This window comes from Rhinocladiella mackenziei, assembly GCF_000835555.1.
Source record: "Rhinocladiella mackenziei CBS 650.93 unplaced genomic scaffold supercont1.5, whole genome shotgun sequence".
NCBI classification, from domain to species: Eukaryota; Fungi; Ascomycota; class Eurotiomycetes; order Chaetothyriales; family Herpotrichiellaceae; genus Rhinocladiella; species Rhinocladiella mackenziei.
Genome location: NW_013550600.1, coordinates 3615735 through 3638326, shown reverse-complemented (window position 1 = coordinate 3638326; position 22592 = coordinate 3615735). Strand labels below are relative to the sequence as shown.

At 49.9% G+C, this 22592-nt stretch overlaps 10 protein-coding genes across 10 annotated transcripts; 5 read left to right on the top strand and 5 right to left on the bottom strand.

Annotated features, from left to right (window-relative positions):
- Positions 1 to 901: 901 nt before the first annotated feature.
- Z518_07809 (uncharacterized protein) lies at positions 902 to 2152 on the top strand (the record flags this gene model as incomplete). Its single annotated transcript, XM_013415937.1, has 3 exons — positions 902 to 1087; positions 1137 to 1504; positions 1558 to 2152. 3 exons carry the CDS (start codon positions 902 to 904, stop codon positions 2150 to 2152), a joined length of 1149 nt encoding a protein of 382 aa, XP_013271391.1.
- Positions 2153 to 3125: 973 nt separating this feature from the next.
- Positions 3126 to 4607, top strand: Z518_07808 (uncharacterized protein; the record flags this gene model as incomplete). Its single annotated transcript, XM_013415936.1, has 1 exon — positions 3126 to 4607. One exon carries the CDS (start codon positions 3126 to 3128, stop codon positions 4605 to 4607), a length of 1482 nt encoding a protein of 493 aa, XP_013271390.1.
- A 411-nt stretch (positions 4608 to 5018) lies between these two features.
- Z518_07807 (uncharacterized protein) lies at positions 5019 to 6137 on the top strand (the record flags this gene model as incomplete). Its single annotated transcript, XM_013415935.1, has 2 exons — positions 5019 to 5051; positions 5106 to 6137. The coding sequence occupies 2 exons, from the start codon at positions 5019 to 5021 to the stop codon at positions 6135 to 6137; spliced, it is 1065 nt and encodes a 354-aa protein (XP_013271389.1).
- A 1772-nt stretch (positions 6138 to 7909) lies between these two features.
- On the bottom strand, positions 7910 to 9196 carry Z518_07806 (uncharacterized protein; the record flags this gene model as incomplete). Its single annotated transcript, XM_013415934.1, has 1 exon — positions 7910 to 9196. The coding sequence occupies one exon, from the start codon at positions 9194 to 9196 to the stop codon at positions 7910 to 7912; it is 1287 nt and encodes a 428-aa protein (XP_013271388.1).
- Positions 9197 to 10667: 1471 nt separating this feature from the next.
- Positions 10668 to 13351, bottom strand: Z518_07805 (uncharacterized protein; the record flags this gene model as incomplete). The annotated part of the gene is made up of 6 exons (XM_013415933.1): positions 10668 to 10879; positions 10948 to 12116; positions 12169 to 12812; positions 12870 to 13140; positions 13250 to 13277; positions 13330 to 13351. 6 exons carry the CDS (start codon positions 13349 to 13351, stop codon positions 10668 to 10670), a joined length of 2346 nt encoding a protein of 781 aa, XP_013271387.1.
- Positions 13352 to 14046: 695 nt separating this feature from the next.
- Z518_07804 (uncharacterized protein) lies at positions 14047 to 14478 on the bottom strand (the record flags this gene model as incomplete). Its single annotated transcript, XM_013415932.1, has 1 exon — positions 14047 to 14478. The coding sequence occupies one exon, from the start codon at positions 14476 to 14478 to the stop codon at positions 14047 to 14049; it is 432 nt and encodes a 143-aa protein (XP_013271386.1).
- A 671-nt stretch (positions 14479 to 15149) lies between these two features.
- On the top strand, positions 15150 to 15913 carry Z518_07803 (uncharacterized protein; the record flags this gene model as incomplete). The annotated part of the gene is made up of 2 exons (XM_013415931.1): positions 15150 to 15216; positions 15279 to 15913. 2 exons carry the CDS (start codon positions 15150 to 15152, stop codon positions 15911 to 15913), a joined length of 702 nt encoding a protein of 233 aa, XP_013271385.1.
- Positions 15914 to 16020: 107 nt separating this feature from the next.
- Z518_07802 (uncharacterized protein) lies at positions 16021 to 17532 on the bottom strand (the record flags this gene model as incomplete). The annotated part of the gene is made up of 1 exon (XM_013415930.1): positions 16021 to 17532. The coding sequence occupies one exon, from the start codon at positions 17530 to 17532 to the stop codon at positions 16021 to 16023; it is 1512 nt and encodes a 503-aa protein (XP_013271384.1).
- Positions 17533 to 18136: 604 nt separating this feature from the next.
- Z518_07801 (uncharacterized protein) lies at positions 18137 to 20323 on the top strand (the record flags this gene model as incomplete). The annotated part of the gene is made up of 1 exon (XM_013415929.1): positions 18137 to 20323. The coding sequence occupies one exon, from the start codon at positions 18137 to 18139 to the stop codon at positions 20321 to 20323; it is 2187 nt and encodes a 728-aa protein (XP_013271383.1).
- Positions 20324 to 20425: 102 nt separating this feature from the next.
- Z518_07800 (uncharacterized protein) lies at positions 20426 to 22323 on the bottom strand (the record flags this gene model as incomplete). The annotated part of the gene is made up of 2 exons (XM_013415928.1): positions 20426 to 20561; positions 20630 to 22323. The coding sequence occupies 2 exons, from the start codon at positions 22321 to 22323 to the stop codon at positions 20426 to 20428; spliced, it is 1830 nt and encodes a 609-aa protein (XP_013271382.1).
- Positions 22324 to 22592: the final 269 nt, after the last annotated feature.

Here is a 22592-nt window from a genome sequence, read left to right as displayed (position 1 = left end):
TCACAATGCCTCCCACAGAGGAATAACCCGTCACGGTTTGATGGCGGACCCTTTTTCAGTGTTAGGGCCAGCTGCATACGTTAGCGCGACGGGGAACATGCTCCGGTCGCAAGCTTCTAGCAAGGTTATTATAACTTGCATGGGGACCCTTTCCCCTCTTATCTACTACGGAGTGTTCTTTTGGCGTTTGGGCAACTGGAGGTAATCAATACAAATGGTCATAGAAGCTTCGATATTCTTTGCCTCTGAATAGAACACCTCGCCCGTTGCCAATTGTTCACGGAGGTCTCTGTTATCAGGAGCAATATGGGACCTTCGACTCTTCAAGGCGACAAAGCAGAAGTTGGATCTTTTTAACCTGGAGCGTATGAAACACATTGCTTTCGGACTTCACTCCCTTATTTTAATCGTCAAGTCCTTGTTCGAAACTCAGAGCTACACATGAGATCGTTTTACACTCCAGTGCCCTGTATTAGCGCAATGCTAAGTTATTTGTGGCGGCTTCGGCTGTCGACAATGGGCGCCCGAGTGCCCAGAAAATGCAAGATTTCCTCCCCTTGTAATAATGGACGGTAGCGGGTTCCTGAGACCATAGGAGAAAGCTTCAGGATCGACGTACTTGTTGCAGACCGTTCGGACACGGTATGGACAGAGCACAGCCAGCCCTCCAAGGTCAACCATAAAAAAAAAAGAGAATAGAAGCCATATTCTCACCCGCTCACTGTTCTCTCGACCTTGTATCCCTTTGCACTGTTCAGCATCCTTTTCTTATCGTTTGTTCGTATCATACCGTGATATAATGACGGCTGAAAAAGAGGCTCCAGCATACTTCCAAATTTCGGCAGACAACCATTCGCCATGGGTGGCGGTGACAGCCTTGGTGTTCCTGATATATTCCATCATGGCTGTGGTTTCCAAGGTTGTCTCAAGACTTCAACTTACGTTCATGAAGCTGTACGATTGGCTGATCGTCTCATCGACAATCACTGCTCTCGTTCAGACCACTTGCGTTATTGCAGCATGTAAGAATGGCCTCGGACAGCACCGAGATGCAATCTCTCCGGACAGGTTTGCCATTTTTTCAAAAGTATGTTGAATAAGCAGTTGGTGGCTATGAATCTGCTGACATACTGCAGTATATGTACGCAGCTCAAATGCTATTCATTATCGCCAACGCTCTGGCAAAAGCATCCGTTATCTTCTTCATCATGGCTATATCTCCACAGAGACAAATTCAACAGTCATCCTACACATTGTTGGTCATCATCGCTGGCTGGACAATCTCTGGAGTGTTTGCTCTGGCCTTCCAGTGCCCACTCCCTCATCCTTGGATGTTTGTGGAGGGAAAATGCGTCAGCCGAGAGGCACTGTCCCTCTTCCTCGGGATTGTGAACATTTTGACGGATATTTCCCTGATCGTCATACCATGGGTTATGATGTGGTGGGTGCAGACACACACGCGCATAAAGTATCAAGTCATGGCTTTGTTTGGATCTAGAATCATGTATGTGTCAGACGTACATGCATTTGAAATGCTCCGCTGATAGATCGTCTCAGAGTTCCAATTTTCGTTGTCTTTCAATTACTGACGTATCGCGATTTCTATGAATCCGACGACAGGAGTTGGGCAATGACTGCTCCGGCGATCTGGAGCCAATTAGTTATGAACCTCTCTATCCTCACCGCATGCATACCAAGTTTGAAAACCGTGCTTGACATGTTCAAATCCGGGACTTCATTGTTCACGGTACCAGCGCAATATCAGTCAGAAATGGACAACAGTTCCCAGGGACTGAGATCAAGGCTAGCGACCGCCATTTCTCACAGATTCGCATCGAAGAGGAGCGCCAATAGGAGCCAGAACGACACAACTCATTCATCCAGAGACTGGCCCACCAAACCGATGAAAGCTGTCAGTGGCCAACATTCCGTACAGGTGTCAAGTGCTGTTAGAAATCAGTCCAACGTGAAGGATATTCCTGAACGCAGTGAGAGCCAGAGAAGTCTGACCGAGAACACGATCATGAGAACGGTAGCATATGAGGTCGAGTACGAGGATATGATCGCAACACCACATGTCGGCGAGTTAGACGATCAATCTCGGGTTTCGATGAGCAGCGAAGAACAACACTCTCGTGCTAAGGCGAAGTGAAATTTTGGGAGATATCATGTCTACCTAGCACACTTCATCGTATGTCTCTGGGACTGCACAAGCACCAAAGGACTGGGGGAACACACACGGGCGCACATAGTATACTCCCAGATTCTCGTAGGATGAAAGTCTTACGGGCCCCACAATGCAAAGTTTCGGCCGTTCCTGGTGCCTCATCAACGCAGCTCCAGTGCATCGGCGGGTCTATCAACTCTAGGAGGTACAGCTAATGAGGGACGCCCATTCTCGGCGGATTTCTGTAACAACAACAGAATTATTAGGAGCCTACCGTACACTGAGAAAGTCTTCAGACAACACTGCCGGCCTTCTTGCCAACCGAGCTTGCAGCGTCGTTTGTAGCCTATATGAAGGAACAACCTCGTACCTGGTGATATGTCGGGAGTTCCAGCGACGACAACTAACTAGGGACTTTCCGAAGCGAGACTAGAGCCTAATGGTCACTCTTGGGATCTGCGGCACGGCACTCTCTGGGTCACATCCGTAGTTTGCACTTTTATGTTAGGCGGCTCAAACGCTATCACACCAGCGCGACTAGGCAATGCCAATGTGGTAGTAGAAGAGCAAGTGGCTTGACATCCGTCATGCACTGATTGGGCAGGCCTAGTGTGGAGAAGGCACAACCCTGGGCTTTTTGATCGAGCTGATGATCTCTCTGCCCAACGAGCTCCCAGCACTTCTTGCATCAATGAGGGCTAAGGATGCCCGGCTCCGCCTTGTCCAGAGACACGATCTCTATAGTAAATGTACTCTGCAAGTTGCGTGCTCAATAGCGCACAGGCCGGCACCCACCCGCAATTCACAACAAGCCTCCGGTAATCTTCGTCTATCTGTTGTACAACCAGAGAGGTTGACTTCTGTCCCGTGAAAACGTCATGATGTCTCTTACTCTAGCGTAAATCTGCGAGTTCACGTCAATGTCAATAAGCCAGTTTCCTGTCAAGTGCATTGTGCGATGGAGACTACATCGCTGCTCGAGCCAGAACGAGCTCTATCAGGATGCTGCGAGGACGACCGAAATGGCGACGACATTCTCACGGAACCAGTCACGACATGGAAAGCCGAGACACGAATAATGGTGTCCCACTCCGTGCCCTTGATTTTGACGTACATGCTACAATATTTCTACAGCCTGATTACCGTGCTGGTCGTCAGCCACATCGGGAAGGATGAGCTCGCCGCCGTATCACTGGGCGTGACGACCATGAACATTGTCGGCTTCGCGATTTTCGAGGGCATTGCCACGAGTCTGGACACGTTATGCGCGCAGGCTTATGGGTCCGGCAATCTGAAACTGGTTGGATTACATGTTCAACGAACGGTACTGTTGCTTCTACTCGTGGCTGGTGCCATTGGCACGTTGTGGGTCTGTTCACCGTGGATTCTTGCCAGATTGATTCCACAGCCGCAACTAGCAGTTGTGACGGGGACGTTCCTGAGGGCCTCGCTCGTCGGTGTACCCGGGTACGCCGTATTTGAAGCTGGCAAGCGGTTCCTGCAATCTCAAGGGAACTTCACCGCTTCGTTGGTCGTGCTTTTGATTTGTACGCCAATGAACCTCCTTCTCAATTGGGTGCTGGTGTTCACGCTTAATTTGGGAGTGATGGGGTCGGCGTTTGCAGCCGCCCTGACCAACGACTTCCGGGCCATTCTGCTAATCCTATATGTTGCTCTTTATCTCCCGGAAACGCTTCAATGCTGGCCAGGATTGCTCCCCAGAACCACATTTCAAAACTGGATGCCTATGATCAAGCTCTCTGTGCCGGGCGCAGTCATGACGCTGGGCGAATGGTTTGCCTTTGAGCTGCTCAACTTCAGTGCTGCATACATCATGACTCGTGGCAGCGACCACGCAAACTCGGGCCCTTTGGCAGCCCAGGCGATCCTTTCGACAACGTCAGTGCTGGTATGGCACATCCCCTTTTCCGGCAGCGTGGTGGCAAGCACCAGAGTCGGACATCTAATAGGGAGAGGCTCAGTCAACGCGGCCAAGAGATTGTCCGAATTCTACGCTGTATTCTTTACAGGGATAGCTACGTTGGACTTTGCATTGGTCATCGCCATTGGCGATATTATCGGTCGTTTCGCCACCCAGCAGTCGTCCAGCGATGTGCGAGATCTGGTCATGACGACTCTTCCTTTCGTTGCGATTTTTCAAATCTTCGATGCCGCGGTCTGCTGCATCCATGGAATACTGCGTGGACTGGGCCGACAAGCTATCGGCGGCTGGGCTACCTTCGCAGTCAACTACGGGTTGGGAGTTCCTCTGGCTTTGGTGCTCTCTCTTGGTCCCCCTAAACTCGGGTTGGTAGGTCTCTGGTCTGGGTTGGCCATTGGGCAGACTGTCCTGGCGTCAGTGCAAGCAATAGTCCTACGGATCATGAAATGGGAAAAGTGTGTAGAGGATGCGAGAAAGAGGGAAGAATTTTGTGATTAGCCGGCCGGAGTCTGGAGCAAGGAGGGCGAAGATAAGGGGGAGATAGAGAAGCGACGCTCGCCCGCTCGAACGGGAAAGGGAATCCGGAACGTCGTTATTGAGAAATAGTGGGAGTGTATTGGCCATTTCCAAAGCAATGTCTTCGTACAAGTTGACGGAAAGGAAAAAAAAAAGAGCCCCAGGAATTATGTTTTTTCCGGCTTGCTGATTGTAAAAGCGGCAAGGAGATCGGAGAAAAAGGATCAATGATCTGACCCTCGCCATTTATTTTTTTTTTTTTTTTTAGTCCGTATCATTGAGGTCGCTGACGACATGGCCCACAGCATGTTCACATCTTTGCCCCCGAGTTTGTATATAGACCTTGTACACTAATTCTTTGCTCGGCCAATTCGGCCATTTGGCTAATTGTCGATGTCGTCTAACACCAACTTGGACATCTGGTTTGTGAGTTTACCCCTCAAAACACCACTACAATCGTTTCCATCTAATACTCTGCAGGCTGGTGCATTTGCTGCTTTCACTGTCGATTTGCTTGTTTACCCTCTAGATACCCTCAAGACCCGTCTCCAGTCACAAGATTACCGAAAATTGTACACGAATGCCAACGGCTCAACAAAACCCTCCCTGTTCGGCGGATTGTATCAAGGCGTTGGCTCCATCATCCTTATCACCATTCCCTCCTCGGGCGCATTCTTTACCACCTACGAAACTTTAAAATACCTTCTGAAGGAAAACATTCCTCCCAACTCTACTATTTATCTTCCTCAACCTGCCATACATGCCGTCTCTAGTGCCGGAGCAGAGCTAGTTAGCTGCGCCATCTTGACACCTGCAGAAGTTCTCAAGCAAAATGCTCAAATGATCAGTTCAGGAAAACGGCGTTCCACGTCTCTGGAAGTTTTCAAACAGTTCCAAAGTCATCCGACCAGATTATGGAGGGGCTATGCAGCGTTGGCGGCAAGAAATCTCCCCTTTACCGGGATACAATTTCCAGCATTTGAATCATTAAAATCCTATTTTATGCAAAGACGGAAAGCCCAGAAAGATGGAAAACCTGTCGATGGAGTACTTGAACGGGCAGGGGTTACTGCCATGAGTGCTGGCATAGCCGGTAGTGGTGCGGCATGGATTACAACTCCAATTGATGTGGTCAAGACAAGAATCATGCTAGCAGCGGGATCTGGAGATGATGGTTCAAAGACGGATGCGAAGTCAAAGCCGTCAAAGTGGCTCCTCCATGGTGCTTCGGGATCACGTAAAAGTGGTCTTGTCGTTGCCAGAGAGATTCTCAAAGCAGAAGGCGTGCCAGGATTGTTCCGAGGCGCTTTGCTTCGAGCATGTTGGACATCTCTTGGTAGTGGACTCTATCTTGGATGTTATGAAGGCGGTCGATTCTATCTTGAGAGTACAAGAGAGAAAGAGAAAGAGGGCGATCACCTTATGCAAAGTGACTGGTCGAAAGTGAAAGTTGGGGTCGGGCCAAGCAGATCTCATGGCGTCGTGAGGAAGAGTGCCTGGCAAGAAGATTGAATGCTTCGGAATCCTTCTCCCGGGAACGGCCGGAAATGTCGAGAGGGTTCCCGATTCGTGCGACAAGTAGTTGATACGCTGGTATACTTGTATGTACCTCTGGGTGACCAGCCAGCACCTTGTCCATTCCGGATCCCGTTTGGTATAATCCCAGAACTTCCAATCTGGAACCTATCAGTGTCCGCCAAACGTCAAGATTTGGAGTCTGTGCCATACCGACGCACTTACAACAGGTTCCATTTATTGTTTCTCCCGGGCATCGGACGCCTCCCTCCTGGGAGATTTATGTATCTGAAGCGGAAGCACTTCCAAAATGGTACAAACAGTTTGCAACCTAGTGTCGTCGCTTATGGCCGACTATTCGAATGAGCTCGCATTACTACAGTTATTAGTGATCGCAGGAACTCAACCAGGACCAGATTCCGAACACCAAAGACCAGAAAGGGGAATAAACATGGCTCTTCCCAGCGAGTATTTATTCGCGTTAATCTTTCCACTCATCATCAATATATGTCAGCATACAAATCCTTTCTGGTTTCAAACCCGTATTCATGAATTGCGACTATTTTCGACGCCTGCTGTGTTGACTGCTATGGATATCTCATGGGGAAGGAGTATATATAGTCGACTCTGGGGCAGCTATCGACAACTTTGGGTCTTCCTGCTCGAAGTTCTACGCATTCGCCACACACCTCTACCACGACAATCAGATTCGCGTTCGCCCTCCCCGTGACAGACATCTCAGCCCTCCTTGTAGGGGGGACGGCGCCTTGAGGAAGCCTCTCCTAGAAGAATTCAATCGTCAAAAGCCTCAATCCAAATGCATCGACATCCTTGCAACCTCTGAGAGAGCCTCCAAGTTTAACAGCGCCGGAGTTGAAGTCGTTGCTGGTTCACTATATGACTCAAGCTCATACAAATGTCATTTCTACACTCCATTCTCCAGCTTCACAGGCTAGCACTACCATGACAGGCTTCAGCCAGGTCATCTCAGCAGTAGACAACGTTCATTCAACCCCTCGAAATGGCACAGCGACATTGTCCAGCGCGAGATCCAAAACATGCGATACTTCCGCGACAAACAAGCCGTCAGTGCATTTCTCTGCACCAAAGCAGCACCCACACCAGGATTTCAATACACACTCATGGTTACAGGCATATCCACGGAATGGACACTTGACGAATTCTACGGCTTCAATCACGAAAACTCTGACAGCTAAGATCTATGGCCAGCCAGGTAGCTGTGTCGGTGTGACCAGCATCCCAGATATTGCCAGGAAGTGCCAGTAACTCGCTGCGGATTGGATTCGAGGGGGCTCAGGTCGCACGTTGAGGGTGCAGGTTTGGACGGCAAGACTGGGGAGTTGATCTGCCAGTCAGAGCAGGCGCGAAGCGTCAAGTATCAGGTCAACTAGGCGGTCGTGAATGAGGCGAGGAAAGAGGAAGAGCAAGGCGGGGTCAAAGATGAGGATTGGCCTGAGATGATGTATAGTATCAAGACGCTGCTGGCAAATGAATATAGTGTGGCGGATAGAGTGAGTATGCTGGATAACGGTCGGTTCAGCTTTATACCAAAGACCCCTAGGGAGACGTACGAGAAGGTGTTTCAGAGCGATGCGAAATGAGAACTGGTATTTTCTTATCCCAGGTGGGCAAGATGCTGGTTGCAACTCAATGGCCACGCCTCTAAATTTGATTTAAGACGTCGGTACTCTTCATGACCTCGGAATTGTTCTTACCAGGCCAATGCACTACAAGTTGTGAGAAAAATTCTAACTCATCTCAACGTCCCCATCGTCGTTGCCGACATAACCATTCGCTTCGACTTGCAATTCAGTATCATGGTCGTCTTCGTCTTCTTCGTCTTCCCACGCATCCTCATCCTCATCATCGTCCATTTGATCTTCCACCCCCAGCACCTGATTTAACTGCTGTACCAATTCGACTGCATGCTCCTGTAATCTCTCATCCTCGTATTCCTGCGCGCGATACAGTTCGAGACAAGCATCCAACCACGTCTTCGCCCGTTCCTGACTCTTCGTCCGCTCCTCGGGACTCGTGCTCGGTTTTCGGGAGATGAGAACCTGGCACCAGCCTCCAAGGTACCAGCATTCGACGCTCTGGTCGTCTTCGCGGGTCAGTCCTTCAAGGACCGCCATGGCTTCCGTCTCGGCCTCGACTTCCATCAGCAATCGGCTCAGGCTTACACGCGTCGCGAAGTCGGGTCGCGCCTCATCGTCCACGTCGAGCGGGATGTCCTTCCAGATTGCTAAGCTCCGTTTGAGGGCTTGTCGCGCATCGTCCACACGCGTTTGACTTATCCTCACGCTCGCCAGTGTTTGCATTACACCTGCACTCAGGCGCTCTGGACACACGGCAACAGCCTCGGTCACGAGCGTCTCGCACCGCTGCTCCGCGTCATCTTCCCAGCTTAGATCCGTCATGTAGACCTCAGCCATGGCGCAGAGCGCATCCGCGAGCTTAGCTTTCTTCTCATCGAGCACTCTAGCACTTTGATCCATGACCGTCGCTTCCTCGTCTTCCAGAACCTCGGTCTCATTCCGCAGTACTTCCGTCGCCTTCTCGAAGTATGATATACTCTCTTTCCCGCCCTGTTCGCACAGTTGCGCCAACCATAGCCATGGCTCTGCACTTACCAGTGCCCCATCGGGATCCATTTGCGCTGCCCGCGTGAAACTCGTCCGCGCGGAATCCGCATCGCCCAGCGCAAGTTGGATCTCTGCCTCAAGACTCAATGCCACGGGGAGCGTGGCTTTGCCCTGGGCAGCCAGTTGGAGCAGTGTGTCGATACTATCATTCTCGCTCTTTTGCGTTTGTCTTTCGGCTTCGAGTCTGCTGAGCGCTTCTTCGGCTAGCGGCAGAGCAAGTTCTGGTTGGGACTGTTCGAGAAATTCGGCAGCTTCAGTGAGGAGGTCTTCAATAGGTTTCAGAGACTGCTGGGACTTTTTAGGCGTGGACTTGGATTTGACGAGTGGGATGTTTGTGGAGTGAAGGATATCTTTTTGTTTGGACTGTGATTTTGCCTTCGCTTTGGCCATATCTTCTTCCTGCAGGAAATAAGTCCGCAAGACGGTATGTTAGATCATTTAATGAAAAACGTGAAAGACTAAAGGCGTGCCCCAGAGCCTGCTGGTCACTGCTGGTCAACGTTCTGCTGTTTTTGGAGTTGCCCAACTTTTTTTAAGGAATCTCTTGCGTGCATTTGGTACCCAAAAGTGGACCACGAACATCGCCGCCCAAGTGTTATCACGTGACCGAGTCGGATTGTGGACTTCTGCCAAGGACTCTAGCCCATGCTTGACTAACATTTGTTTACGGAGCATATACAATCCTAGAGCTTTATCGCAACTGATTCCATCTCCAGGCAACTGGATCTCAGTCCTTTCTGAACCTAACTTTACCCTTCGTCCGCATTCAGATTCTACGAGCACTCTCGCAACGCTCCCCGTGAACAGATTCCGACTTCAATCCAAAGAGATATGTATTCTATTCAACCTAACCTTATCGACTGCGCTTGGTGTGGCAACCGGGCTAATAACGCGAAGGATCGATAGTGGATTTGTCATTGGAACAGGCTCACTGGCTGTTTTCTCCATCTCTCAGAGGCTGGCCTTGTCACGAGGCCGCGGCAGTGGATCAAGAGAGTCGACTGATGTCCCAGAGGAACTTGTTTAGCGACCTTTCATCCGATGGAGATTGCTCTACGGGGGAACTTCTCACCACTTTCGCTGGAATTGGAAGGAAAGTGATGCAAGACGTCAAATCAGCTGGGCGCGACACCAGATCATTGTATACTCAAGCGCCCCTTCCTATCTCCCACCTAACAATAGGATTTTCAGAAGCCTACTGTATTACCCTGAACCACGTCCCTGCGCTCTTCATCGAGCCAGAACTTATACAACCAATTTAAATACCATGGATATTCCACGTCATCCTGATCCAGTCACGTACCACATCCGACGGTCTGCCACATGGTGGTTTCCTGACAACGGAGGGGGCAATGGTATACCGAAAAGGAGAACTCTGTGAGGAGGTCTGCATAGAGCGAGTCGATGTACCAACTGGTAGGGGTATGATTGAAGACTAAATTGGCTACATAGGAGGGCCATGGAGCAACTGTGGTTATATAGGGACGAGGGGCCCCCAGGTTGCTCTGATCAAACCGATCATCAAATCACATCACGTGATCCAGCCTCGCGTCTCGCCTCCCAGCTAATTCCTTTGCTATTTTGCTTCCGTGCTCCTCGCCCAACCTTCCTTGATCATGTCCTGGTCTCAATCACAACTACAAGGCTGCGCTATGTATGATCATTGGACAGACCCAGTGCCCCGTCATCTTCTTCAACATGAACGGAGATGGAATATGAAACATACATAGACTGACGTTTCACCGGAAGGATTCCAGTTCTCCGACCGCGGCAGCGTTGATTAATAGACTCCGCTGGTCCAATTTCGCTCAATATCTGATATCGCCTTCTTTGTAAGGCCCGTGTTGACTCGCCGGGATGACTATCTGTTCTCTGAATCCCATAACCAAGTCTGTCCCACGGTGGTCATCATGTTAAAATCCGTCCTCATGAGACCGTCGTCGCTTCCACCGGTTTGATTGATGTATGAGTGCTCTGTATTATATTGATCACGATTCCATGGGCCTCGTTGTGTGCCGTCATTCATCAACCGATTCACATCAGGTGTAGCCACTGCCGAAGCCGGGAACATGGCTTTGCAGAGGTCAGCCTCAGGTTGAAGAGGATCGAAATGGCACGAAATACATCAGACTGATGCTTACCTTGTTGCAATGTAACGATTCCATTATTGAAATCCATGTTTTCGAGTCCGGAAAAGTCAAAACTATCGGTAAACGATGGATCCTGATATAATCCACTCAATATCGACTCGTCACCGGTCCGAATTGAGTTTTGAGAAGTCGCCATATTGTCGGCATCAGCCTGGAATTCTCGTCCCGGTCCAGGTATTGCTGCGAGAGAGGGAATCATTTCCGTCTGTTGTTTCGATATATGGCCACTTGGCATGGTACGGCTTTCCGGTACGTCTGATCCTGAAAGCATCGCTTTGATTTCTTTCTCTCCAATCAAGCGGACGAGATCTTTCAGAATTTTTGTTGTCTGTGCTGACAAAAGGACTTTGCCTGACAAAAAGCGAGAAAGGGACATGATTCGTGCAATTGCCTGTTTTGCCATTTGAGCTTGCGCGGAAAGTGGCCGTGATAATGCTACCACGCACAATACCATTCCTGCGGTAAAAAGATTGATCCCCAAGAATGCGGCCGCATGACTCTCTCGAGCAGAGACCAAGCATTGATGATACTTGCCAAGTTTGGACGATCTTATTGCAGAATCCCAACACTTATCTCGACTTGAGAGCAATATCTGATGAACATCTGGATATGCTGTTTGACTCTCATGACGTGGGTTGTTCAATTCCGAAGGATATTTAATTTCGTCAGGTTCAAGAGGTCGAGAACCTACCTTGAAGCTTCTCAAATCTTGCGACAAAAGCGGTCGATGCAACAAAATTTGAACATTGTCATAGGCGATTTGGAGAGCCAGGGCTTGGAGCATGAATGGTCGTGTGCTAGGAGTTGCTGGTTCGACGGGGTTTCGACACAATTCTTCCAATTTGAGTTCGGGGGGAAGAACATTGAACCAGTTGACAAGCTCATCATTAATTCGAGAAACTTTTGCAGCCAATGCCGACACGCTGGGACTCCGATGGAAGTACAGATCTCCAATGATAGGTGATGAGATTTGGTAAAGCTTGAATTTATACTTCATATATGAGAAAGTGGTGACCGGTTCGATAGTCCCGTCTGGCATGGCCGCCGTTGAACGGAAATTTGGATGCTGTGTGGTGGTATCGCCAATATTCTCTGGAATTTTGACATCGATTTCACCGTTGGGGATACCACAGGGCCGACCAAATATTGTTGCAGCAAAGCTGGGATAGTTGTCAGGCAATATTGGTCTAGGGGGGGGGGCAGATTTCCTACCGATCGAAAACAAACAAAGCCCAGAAGGTTCGTCTCCGTTCTTCTTTGGCCATCTCTGACTGCCATCTCCAGGCTGATTCTTTGTGTAGGGACATGAGTTGGGCGCATCTCAACCCAGCTCCCAAAACAACAAATGCCAGGTTTGGACGACCATGGTACATGTAATAAGAACCGAGCAGCACACAGACTTGCACCGATTCAAGCTCGGCAGCATCATACAAAGTATGCAGGCTATCTTCGACTCTTTTGAGAGATAACCTCTGAAAAGTTTCCAACTGAAAGGAAGGAAATTTTCGGTGTACTTCCTCCTCGGGAGCATAATGTGCTCCAAGAGAAAGCAACAGGACCATGAAAATGATATGATTTGAGCGGGCACGCGCACACCTTCTAGTGGCCATTAAAGCCTCATAACTGGTGCGCAATGTCGGTTCGTGAAAAACCATCATAAACCAATGAACGGCCCCGAGATACGTGCTCAGTAAATAATCGGTGACTCGCTTCGAAGGCAGTTCAAACCCCAGGAGGTCTTCCACCGTGATCTCATCTTTTGTATTTCCCAAAGAGGGCTGAGATCGTCCTATGCCTCCTGGGAGGGCCGACGTTGAACTCTCCAGAACAGTCTCGGGACTAAAGTTGTCGATAATCTAGAGAGCGAATATCATCAGCAACTGTCCAATGTAAAGCCATATGATCCAGTTTACCTCTTGTGTTAGCCCAACGGATGAAATCCTTTGGTTGTAAGAATGTGGGTCAGTCGTTGAAATTTGGTCAAGACTGACGGCAGTCTGTTGTCTATGAGGTGCGGTTGATGGCTCTCCATAGATAGACTTGGCCTCATGGCCTTCCCCATTGCTAAAGCGAGACTGGGGTGATTCACTGTCCGGATGTAGGAGCGGGGGCCGGGCATCTTCTTCCTGCTGAGGGACATGGGCCCGGTCGTCGCGAGATCGCAGACGATGAATTTTCCTTCGTCTGCGATTCGTTAGTATGCAAATTGTCGTCGATCGACTTGTAATATCGGTAGGGGGAGTGTCAGACCGTTGGCGAAATTCTGATATGCAAGCAACTTCAGAACGCAGACACAGCGAACATGGTCGCTCTTGATCGCACTACCAATTGATGTCAGTCAGAACCTGTATGAAGACAGGATTTCAAACCCACCTTCAATTTTTGTCTTCGACATCTTTGACAAGCTGACTGTACACGAGACCGCCGCTTAGCTCTGGGGATGTCTGGGGCATGTTGAGTCCATTCAGCGTCCATAGTTCCAGTGCATCATCCATTTATGAGGTCGGGGAACATTGAAGAGTAGATTTCTGGTTCATGAATGTTCCGAATCAAGCATCGAAGATACCATGGAATGTATTCCAGATCACGGCTTCACGGCAACAAGAGTCATTTGCGTTGGGACACTCTTAATGTGATGAAAAGTTTCAATTCTCAAATACGTGGGGTGCTTGATCGTGGAGAACTGATAAAAATCTGTGGGGTGTTCGCTCTTGGTGCATCCTGGTATTATCACTAGACTCTGCTGATCATTAGAGAGGGTTCAGCCGCCACTGCTAAGTTGCAGACGCAGAAGGACATTTATCTTGAAAATGCGCTCTTGCGGGCAATTTTCTTAGAACAGACCGTGTTTCAATCACTCTCGCTGGTTGAGGAATGTTCTGTTCCTTTGCTCTAGACCTGCTGCGACCAAGAATACGTCTTTGTAGAGACCAGGTACATCAAATATTTATATAGTCTATGAGGGCTGGATTGATTCAAAGAATGTCTTGTTCCGTCCGAAATACGAGGTCAGGTTCCGTGTGCGCCGAGGGGCTCGCCGTCTTTGTTGTTGGTCCAGCGCCGCACGTCAGCTGTGACCAAGAAGGTGTCTCAGTTTGTTAAATTTGCCAGTCGAGCCAATATATCCAAACTGAGCTTGCTGTCCATCCATTCCTCCACTCTATCTGCAAGAGTTCCTTCCTCGTTGACTGTAATGGTAAAAACATATTCATTGTGAAATGGCCCAGCCTTGGTTTCTGCGGTTGCCTTGGCGTAGAGAACAACCTTTCTAGTGACTTTGTCCACGACGCATGCATCTTTGTCGTACATCATATTGAACCCGTTTGGTACCACAGCCATGATCTGTTCGAGCCAAACCGAAAGCTCGTCATTGCTGAACGGAGGTTTTTCGAGTGAGGCGGGAAGCATATGATGGATGCAATTTTGACTGCGGGGTGCCATAACATCTTCGATTGTCCATTTGGAAAAGCCATCTACCACCGCAGTCGCCACTTGAAGCAGTTGAGAGCGGGTTGGAGCCATTTTATCTCGCTTTGACGGGAGAATTTCGACCAGGTGTTGATAGAGAAATCAACTGAACTGTGGCAAATTGCCCTTTGGAGTGCTTGCCGTCAGCCTTATAGCTAGATCCTCCGTCTTCATGCCTTACGCACAGATCGGGATTATGCACATGACCAGTATCTCCATGTCCTTATGTCCTAATTGCGATGGTAATGACGGACATAGAGTGGTCGAGACTTCCGCGTCCCAAGGAATCGACGACAACTGGATTGGACATGGTGTGAAAGACGGCGTTAGAACCCCACAAAAGAGAAAGAGACGTGCAAGATGGCCAGTGTTCTGCTTTTAATGAACGAAAAATCTAAAAATGTCTCCGATGAGGCTATTCAGATCGGAGCATCTTTCCGCCGCAGCGGACCGTCCTACCTCGACGAGCAGCCAGCTCTGCTGTATCTAGTGAGAACGCAGTGTTCTAGTATTGGACCACGTGTCAAGTAAATTAGGGAGTATCGACGTGTTAAGGGATAGGGAGAAGAGAGACATTTCAAAGATCAAAAATGGAAACACTGCCACAGCCTCGGCCATCGGCTTATATTCGGTAGAACCTAAGCGTTTCCCTCTGCCAAACGGGAAATGGCTGTGGATAGAGACGATTTGTCGTATGGGTTAATTTCAATCCAGTGCATCTCGGCATGGGTATAGACGAGCAAAAAGAAGAGCGGGAGGTTCTTGACTCTATCTTTCCAGATGAAATCACAGGTTTGCACAACCACATTGGTTGGAAATTACGAGGCGTCAAATCTAACATTCAATTGCGGCAGATATTTCAGATACTTCCTACCGAATATCCATAACTCTGGAGGTTCCGAATGAGACTCACGACGAAGGATTCGAGCCTCCAGTCCTCCTTTTGAATGTCACATATCCCGAGGCCTACCCTGATGTTGGTCCACACCTTGATATTACTTCCCCACCCAATGGCGTGAAACATCCTCGACTGGACATATCAGAAGACAAGGTTCAATTATTAGATGCATTACGGCCCACGATAGAAGATTCTCTAGGCATGGCAATGGTCTTCACTTTGGTGACGACATTGAAAGAGGCGGCAGAGACATTGATTTCTGATCGACTGCGTCAAGCAGAAGCTGCGCGGGAGCTTGAAGTCCGTCAAAAGGAGGAAGAAGAGAACAGAAAATTCCACGGAACATTGGTAACGAGAGAGCGATTTTGGGAATGGAGGGCAAGGTTTCGAAAAGAGATGGAGGAGAAAGAGAGGAAGCAAAAGGAAGAGGAAGAAGCGGAAGACAAAAAGAAAAAGGGGGCCAAAATTGAGGAGAAGAAATTGACCGGCAAACAACTTTGGGAGAGAGGTCTTGCTGGGAAGGGTGATGAAGAAGATCTGGAGGGAGATGATGCCGTCGCTGCGGTGGAAAAACTCAAGGTCGATGGCTAGATGGGTTTGGTTGACTACACCGAAGCCAGGACAATTTCCGGTTGGCAGAACCACATGCTGTTGCATATTTTGTGCCCAGAGGCAAATGGACGATGGTTGGCGAAGAGCTAGCTTCCCATTCTATCTGCAATCGGCTGGAAGTATCTCTTGCGAAACGGATTCAACTCATCAGCTGTACCGTCCACTTGTCCTCCCGCACAATCGACTCCATCCATGTCTATCTTGGGGACCAACATTCCGGGACGCCTCTCGTAGACGAGCAACCTGCGACTCCATTTGTTGAACTTCTGGATGCATTCGTGTTTCAACTCTAGGTTAGGATGCATGGGTATGACAGTCACTTCTTCTGCCACGTCGTTCTCGTTCGCACTGGGCATCCAGAACGCAAGCCTACCTCCATCGACCAATGTTCTTGCAGCAAATGCTAAGATGTCATATAGCATCCTCGCGAAGGAATAAGGTTTCTTGGGTGCAATATATCCGGGCAATGTGTACGCTGGAACACCGTCAATGCAGTGTATCGGAGGTCCTGTTGGCGACTCGGTTGCCACACTATTCGACTCTGTTGAGGCCGCCTTTCTCGTCCCGAGCACCTTTAAGCCCTCCCGCACGCCATATGGAGGATCACAAACAATGCCATCCAACCACCTACCGTCTGAAGACTGCTGGGTGGGCGGTGAAGCCCGAAAAGGCGTGTTGACCAAGTCCGACGTGAGGCAATCTCCAAACAAATGGGACAAACCATACTTTTTGAAATTGGCGCCCACCCCTTTTTCCACACCACCGCCTTTGCCTCGATAACTTCGACCATCAATGTCTGAACCAAGCACAACAGCTCCCAGTTCGGCAGCCGCTACCATGAAACCCCCGGTGCCGACAAAAGGGTCCAGGAAGATTTTGCCTGGACACGCCAGTGCGAGATTGGCGGTTAGAAGGGCAAGTTCAGCATCCATCGAGGTTGTGGAAATGTACGGTCGTTTCTTCAAATCATGCTTCTCCCTCAGCCAACGACGGGAGTCACCGATCTTGCGAACCAACATGATTCGCCTCAAACTTGTCCGCGCCACGGGATCATAAGGGGCTCCATTCCACTCATTGGCGTTGTCACCATTGATTTGGAGACATGGAGTAACCCACTCTTCCAGCACGGCGAACTCGACGTCTGGGTTCTTCATCCTAATTTTGCCCTCGAAGCCAAGATAGCAGAATGAATCGATAATCTTCTTCTGCTGTGCCACATCTCGCGTGCTCCCGTAGCAGTCCACTGAAAATTTGAATGAGAGGTGTTTGTAGTGAGCCCATAGATGGCGGCTGCGAGTCGACACGTCTCCATGAAGTTCGTCGTAGTTACAGCCGATGCCCCAGATTTCGTAGACGCACTTTGAGAGGATGGCCCTGCTCTCGAAGCCCCGCACTCTCTCATCCACGTCAATATCGTCACCCGACCCAACGTCGTCCTTTCGTGCATGTTGTAGGTCGTGAAACCTGACCACACAAAACGGCGAGTCCTCAATGCAAGAGACGACCTCGCAATGCACGCCCGCGAGTTTTGACAGGGCCTCGAGTTCAGGGCGTCGAAAGCTTTCGTGCACCTGGACAAAACGAATCAGGTACTCCATGTGTGTAGAAAGCGGCAGTACTGCGAGCAGCCATGGATGAAGACTTTGTGAGCCGTTTGATGGGATTTGGGAAGAGGCTGGCCTCTGTAAAGTCAAGATGTACGGAACGGTTTCTCGTTTCCTCGAGCCGGCTGGACGGTAAAATTTGTATTGGCAGCAGTTCTTGGCAAATGTATGGGGCTCTGGAGGCACCCTGTTCTCATCATTGGTTGTCCTTAGAACCTAGTACCTCAGGGAGTATCAGTTGCTGGGTCGAGCTGTGCAGCTTTTACTATAGAAAGAACCTCCTGCTTGTGGTCTGCTACAACGATCTTCATGCATGATGTGAGCTCGTCATGACTTTGATATGATTCCAGGTCCCAGAAGGACCGGACCCTTTTAGCACTGCCGGGGCGTGCCGTGCAGCCTCCAAAGCCTACCTCTCTCTCTTGCACCAGTGGCCCCAGCCAATTTTGCCTCGGTACCCAGGATCTTCCCCAAACCCCACCATGGAGGCTAGATCTTGGGCGTCCCCGGGCTCAATCCCGCTGACAACTTCTATTCGGGTGACCATTTATTCGACTTCTGACATGCATCTGCACGGACTCCGGTGGTGTCACCCAGAATGTCAGAAGACAACTCCAAACAAATTGCTTGTGATCGCTGTCACAGACGCAAAGCACGCTGTGACAAAATTCAACCGGCTTGCTCTTCGTGCATCAAGGCAGAGACGCAATGCGTGTACAGCGCTCGAGATCCGGTCGTGCGCCGTCAGGATATGGAAAAGCTGGAAAGAAGACTGCGACAAATGGAAGCCAAAAATGACGCTTTAACAAGTCAGCTGCGAGAGGCCAACCTTCGGGCAAATGCCAGCAACTCACTAGGTGCTGTACGACCATCCTCCAACATCCAACGGACCGCGGAACCAACTGCAGGAAGCACCAGCTCCACCAACAACGAAGTGGCAAGTCAAGTTTCATTCCTCAGTCTGAGTGCTGGTGGGGAGCGACAATATCTGGGATCTGCAAGTGGACTACTCCTTGCCAATTTGCTTCAGGCTGATAATCGTGCCAAAGTCCGAGGCACGCAGGATGAAGATCATTACAATGCATCACGCAGATTCGGTGCCGGTGGTCGTGGAGGCACGTCGACACCAGATGTCAGTTCTCTACCACCCGAGACACTCGCACGAAGTCTGGTGTCGGCATACCTGGCCCACGATCACTTATGCTATCCTTTTCTTCATCCACGAGGGCTAATAGACAGCCTCGAGTCGATTTACAGCGATCATTCCTTTTACAAAACGCATCCCGTTGAGGCGTTTACCGTGGATATGATCTTGGCGATTGCCACGGCGCAAGTCTCTAAGTTTGATTGGCAAGTCATGCCCGATGCTGAGACTCACCATGACCGAGCAATGAGCAGGCTCGGTACAGTTCTCAGCAAAGGTGGCAGTGTTGCCTTACAGGCCATCCTACTGATCTGCCAATACCGGATTGGAAGTGGTCTGTATGATGCTTCTGCGAGTTTGTGGCACCTGGTCGGTATAGCGGCAAGGATGTGCTTTGAGCTGGGATTGCATCGGGAATCTGTTTACTATTCTCCGGAAGATGGCGCATCCGGAATCGACGAGAGCGCATTCGAAGATTCAGAAGTAAAAAGGAGGTGCTTCTGGTGCGCGTTGGCGATGGACAGAATCACGAGTGTCACTCTGGGGAGGCCCCTCGCAATCCACCTGGACGACTATGACACCGAATTGCCACGTTCTGAAGGAAATCTTGTCGTGAGCCCAGACAACAGTCTCTCCCCTACTGAGCCTATTGGCAGTCCTCCCTGGCAGCTCAGGACGGCCATATTCGTGCAAATTGTACGCTATCGCCTGATCTGCGGGAAGATCCTGAGTTCCTTGCACAACGTTATTCGTTCGAGGATGAGCGTTCCATACGACTATGAAAGCACCCGCGGCATGCTCATTGAGGAACTCGAAGCCTGGCATGCCGACACGCTGATCCTGCCACTCGGAGAGTCACTCGGCGACACGGATCGATCCAGCTTTAGGACCCGGGAGTGGTACGACCTTCTTTACCAGAATGGAATTCTGATGCTCTATCGACCATCTCCGTCCCTCCACGATGCTCCTCACAATCGTGGGACCCTCCAAAGGATCTTCGATGCAGCACAAAAGTCTATCAGCATCTATGCGTATCTTCACAAGTCACGCCGGATCAACTATTCTAGCATCACACTGCACGCGGTCTTCATTGCAGGGCTTTCTTACATTTACGCTGTCCGCTCCCATTTCCAAGGCCGAAGACGACAGCTCAGAAGCAGTATGAACCTATTACAACAAGAACCCGGCGCCTGTCTGTCGACGGATCCAACGATCAACCAGATAGTCAACACCACACGCGATTGTTCGAATGTCCTGGTCGCCGTTTCGGAAAGATGGAGTACTGCCCGGAATGCCCACCACGTATTTGGCCGGCTTAGCGACGCACTGCTCACCGATGTGATTGAGTTTCAGACACAGTCACGAGGTGCATTTGCTGGCACACCACAATACATCATGCCAAATCAAAGCCGGGCACAGAACATGTCAGACATGGCAATGGCCCCTACCACGATGCAACAGCAGTCTTTTTCATCTATCACTCCCAATGGAATGGATTTCAGCTACCAGGAATGTTTTGACGATCTTCAAAATCTTTATACGAGCTATGACTTTGGCAATGTCTCCATGATGCAAGTCTCGCAAGATTGGTTGTTTGAGATTCAGTCTCTGGATCAATCTTTGCCTGGAGTGGGAAACTGAACGATGAGGACTGCTGCAACAATGTACTGAGTTTCAGTTTATGGTATGAATCATCCTCCCTTCCCCTTGAATGCCCGGAAGTGAAGTCTAAGAGCTCCGATACTAAATGCGACCCCGCTCCAAAAATTTGGCAGGGATGTCTACATGCTTGCTCCGGAGGTATTCGCCAATTCCCTTACCCAGACCATCTATACGATCGGAGGATGCTATACCACCATTCAGGTTGTCAAGAACTCGACTAAATGTCCGTTAATGGCTTTTTCACACATTTGGAAGCGGAGATCGGCACACGATGAGATGACTTACAAATGTACCGCGAGAATGTTGGGGAATTCGACTCGCTCGACTCGCCGGAAAGGATTGCATTTAAACCAGTCTTGGCCGAATAGTGACTTGAGTCTCTCCACCGTTAACAGGGTCCTCAACCACGGATATTCATCCTCGTGTCGAACGAAGAAGCCAATATTGGAATTATCGGCTTTATCGCCCGATCGGGCGTGCACAATGCTACCAAGCGGAGCCTTGACCATGGGCCCAAGCGAGGTCACATCGATCGGGTCTTGCGTCTCGTATGAGGGCCTGGGTGTTGGATATTCTGCTGTCTTGGTTGGCGGTGAGATTTCGATGATTCTCCCGTCTCCGACATCAATCCGATGCTGGACAGCAGAAAGGGGAATGATCGCGGGAAATATTTCCATGAATGGCTTGGGCTCCATTGTCCTGAAATCAAGGTTCATGTGGTATCCTGGATAGCTTTGCATTCTCAGAGCATATATCGGAGTCTTGAAATTGCGCGCCGAGATATCTTCCCTTTTTCGAGCCTGCACAAAAACTCGCAATTGTACAGTTCCGGCCTGCTGGCTCTCAGGGTTTTCGACTTCGGACCCGTACAGTTCGATACTCAACTTGCTAAAATTGCTCTTCTTGAAGACGTATTCCAGTTGCCTCTTCATCATTCGAGCTTTCGCCTCGACATCAAGTCCGTTTATGAAAAAGGTAGCTTCAGCTTGATATCCTCCCGGCGCGGCGAACATGACTTTGGTGGTCGGTGGAGGTGGAAGACCAACAACCCCCGACACTCGAACTCGATCTTCCGAGTCTTCTTCCGCTTCGATTTGGATCAGAGAAAGATCTGCCACAACGTCTGGGTTGAGGTAGAGATGGCCTTGCAATTCATACAAAGTCTGAGCCTTCACCGTTTCGGGCGTAACGTGACCACCTCCGGTTGATGTCTTGGTGATCACACATCTCCCCTGAACATCGATCTCGGCAATGGGAAAGGCCATATCTACCAACTCGTCCAGAAAGTCCTTGAAACCAGAGAAGTTAGCCCCCACGACGTAGGCGCCGCATTCAATCAGATGCCCGGCAAGCAATGCTCCCGCCAGCTCGTTGTACTGCTCTTCCACATTCCATCCGAAATGCCACGCAGCCGCGCCCATGACAGGAGAAGCATCAGTGCAACGTCCACAGATCACGATACTTGCTCCGGAGTTCAGAGCCTCAACTATTCCCCGGCAGCCGATATAAGCGTTTCCGCAAAAGGGCTCCAGCTCCCAACCGTCCAAAGTCTGCTCAATGTGATCCAAGTGTGGGAAGGACAAGTCTTTCCGGCGCTCTGAATCCCCTAGAAGGTCTGAAATGTCGTCTCCAAGTACAGCAGCCACTATGACCGAATCATGACCTTTCGCTGTGACAAGATCTCGTACCTTCCGCGTCAAAGATAGAGTATTCAATGCTCCTGCGTTCGTGATGACCTTGATACCTTTGGCCACAATGTCATCGAGGCATTCTTCAAGCTGCACGAAGAAGCCATTTTCGTAACCGAGGTCTGGATTGTCCCTCTTCGTGATTGCATTCCAGGCGATATTCATTTCAGAGAGCCAATCACCAGTAATCACATCGATATTGTCTTCAGCCACCATTCGAGCCATGGCGGTGGGCATGTCACCCGTTGCACCGGAAACATTTCCAATTCGAATCGGGCCTTTACTGATCATTTTCAAACCGGTGATTCTTTTGGAGACTCTGGTTCGAGGTATGAACCTACCAGCAATCAGTTTTCAAAGATATTGGACACGATGAACCCAGTATGGATTTTCCTTCGGCACGTGAGGACGAGAGCACCACAGACAAGTTACATGTTTACTAGAACCTAGGGTTTTGCCATCGGTGCCACCTCCGATGAGCCAACAAATCTAGCCCTTCTCGGTCCACCAACCTAAAGGAGAGGGGCCAACTGAGAAATGTCTACCGAGCTGGTCACGAC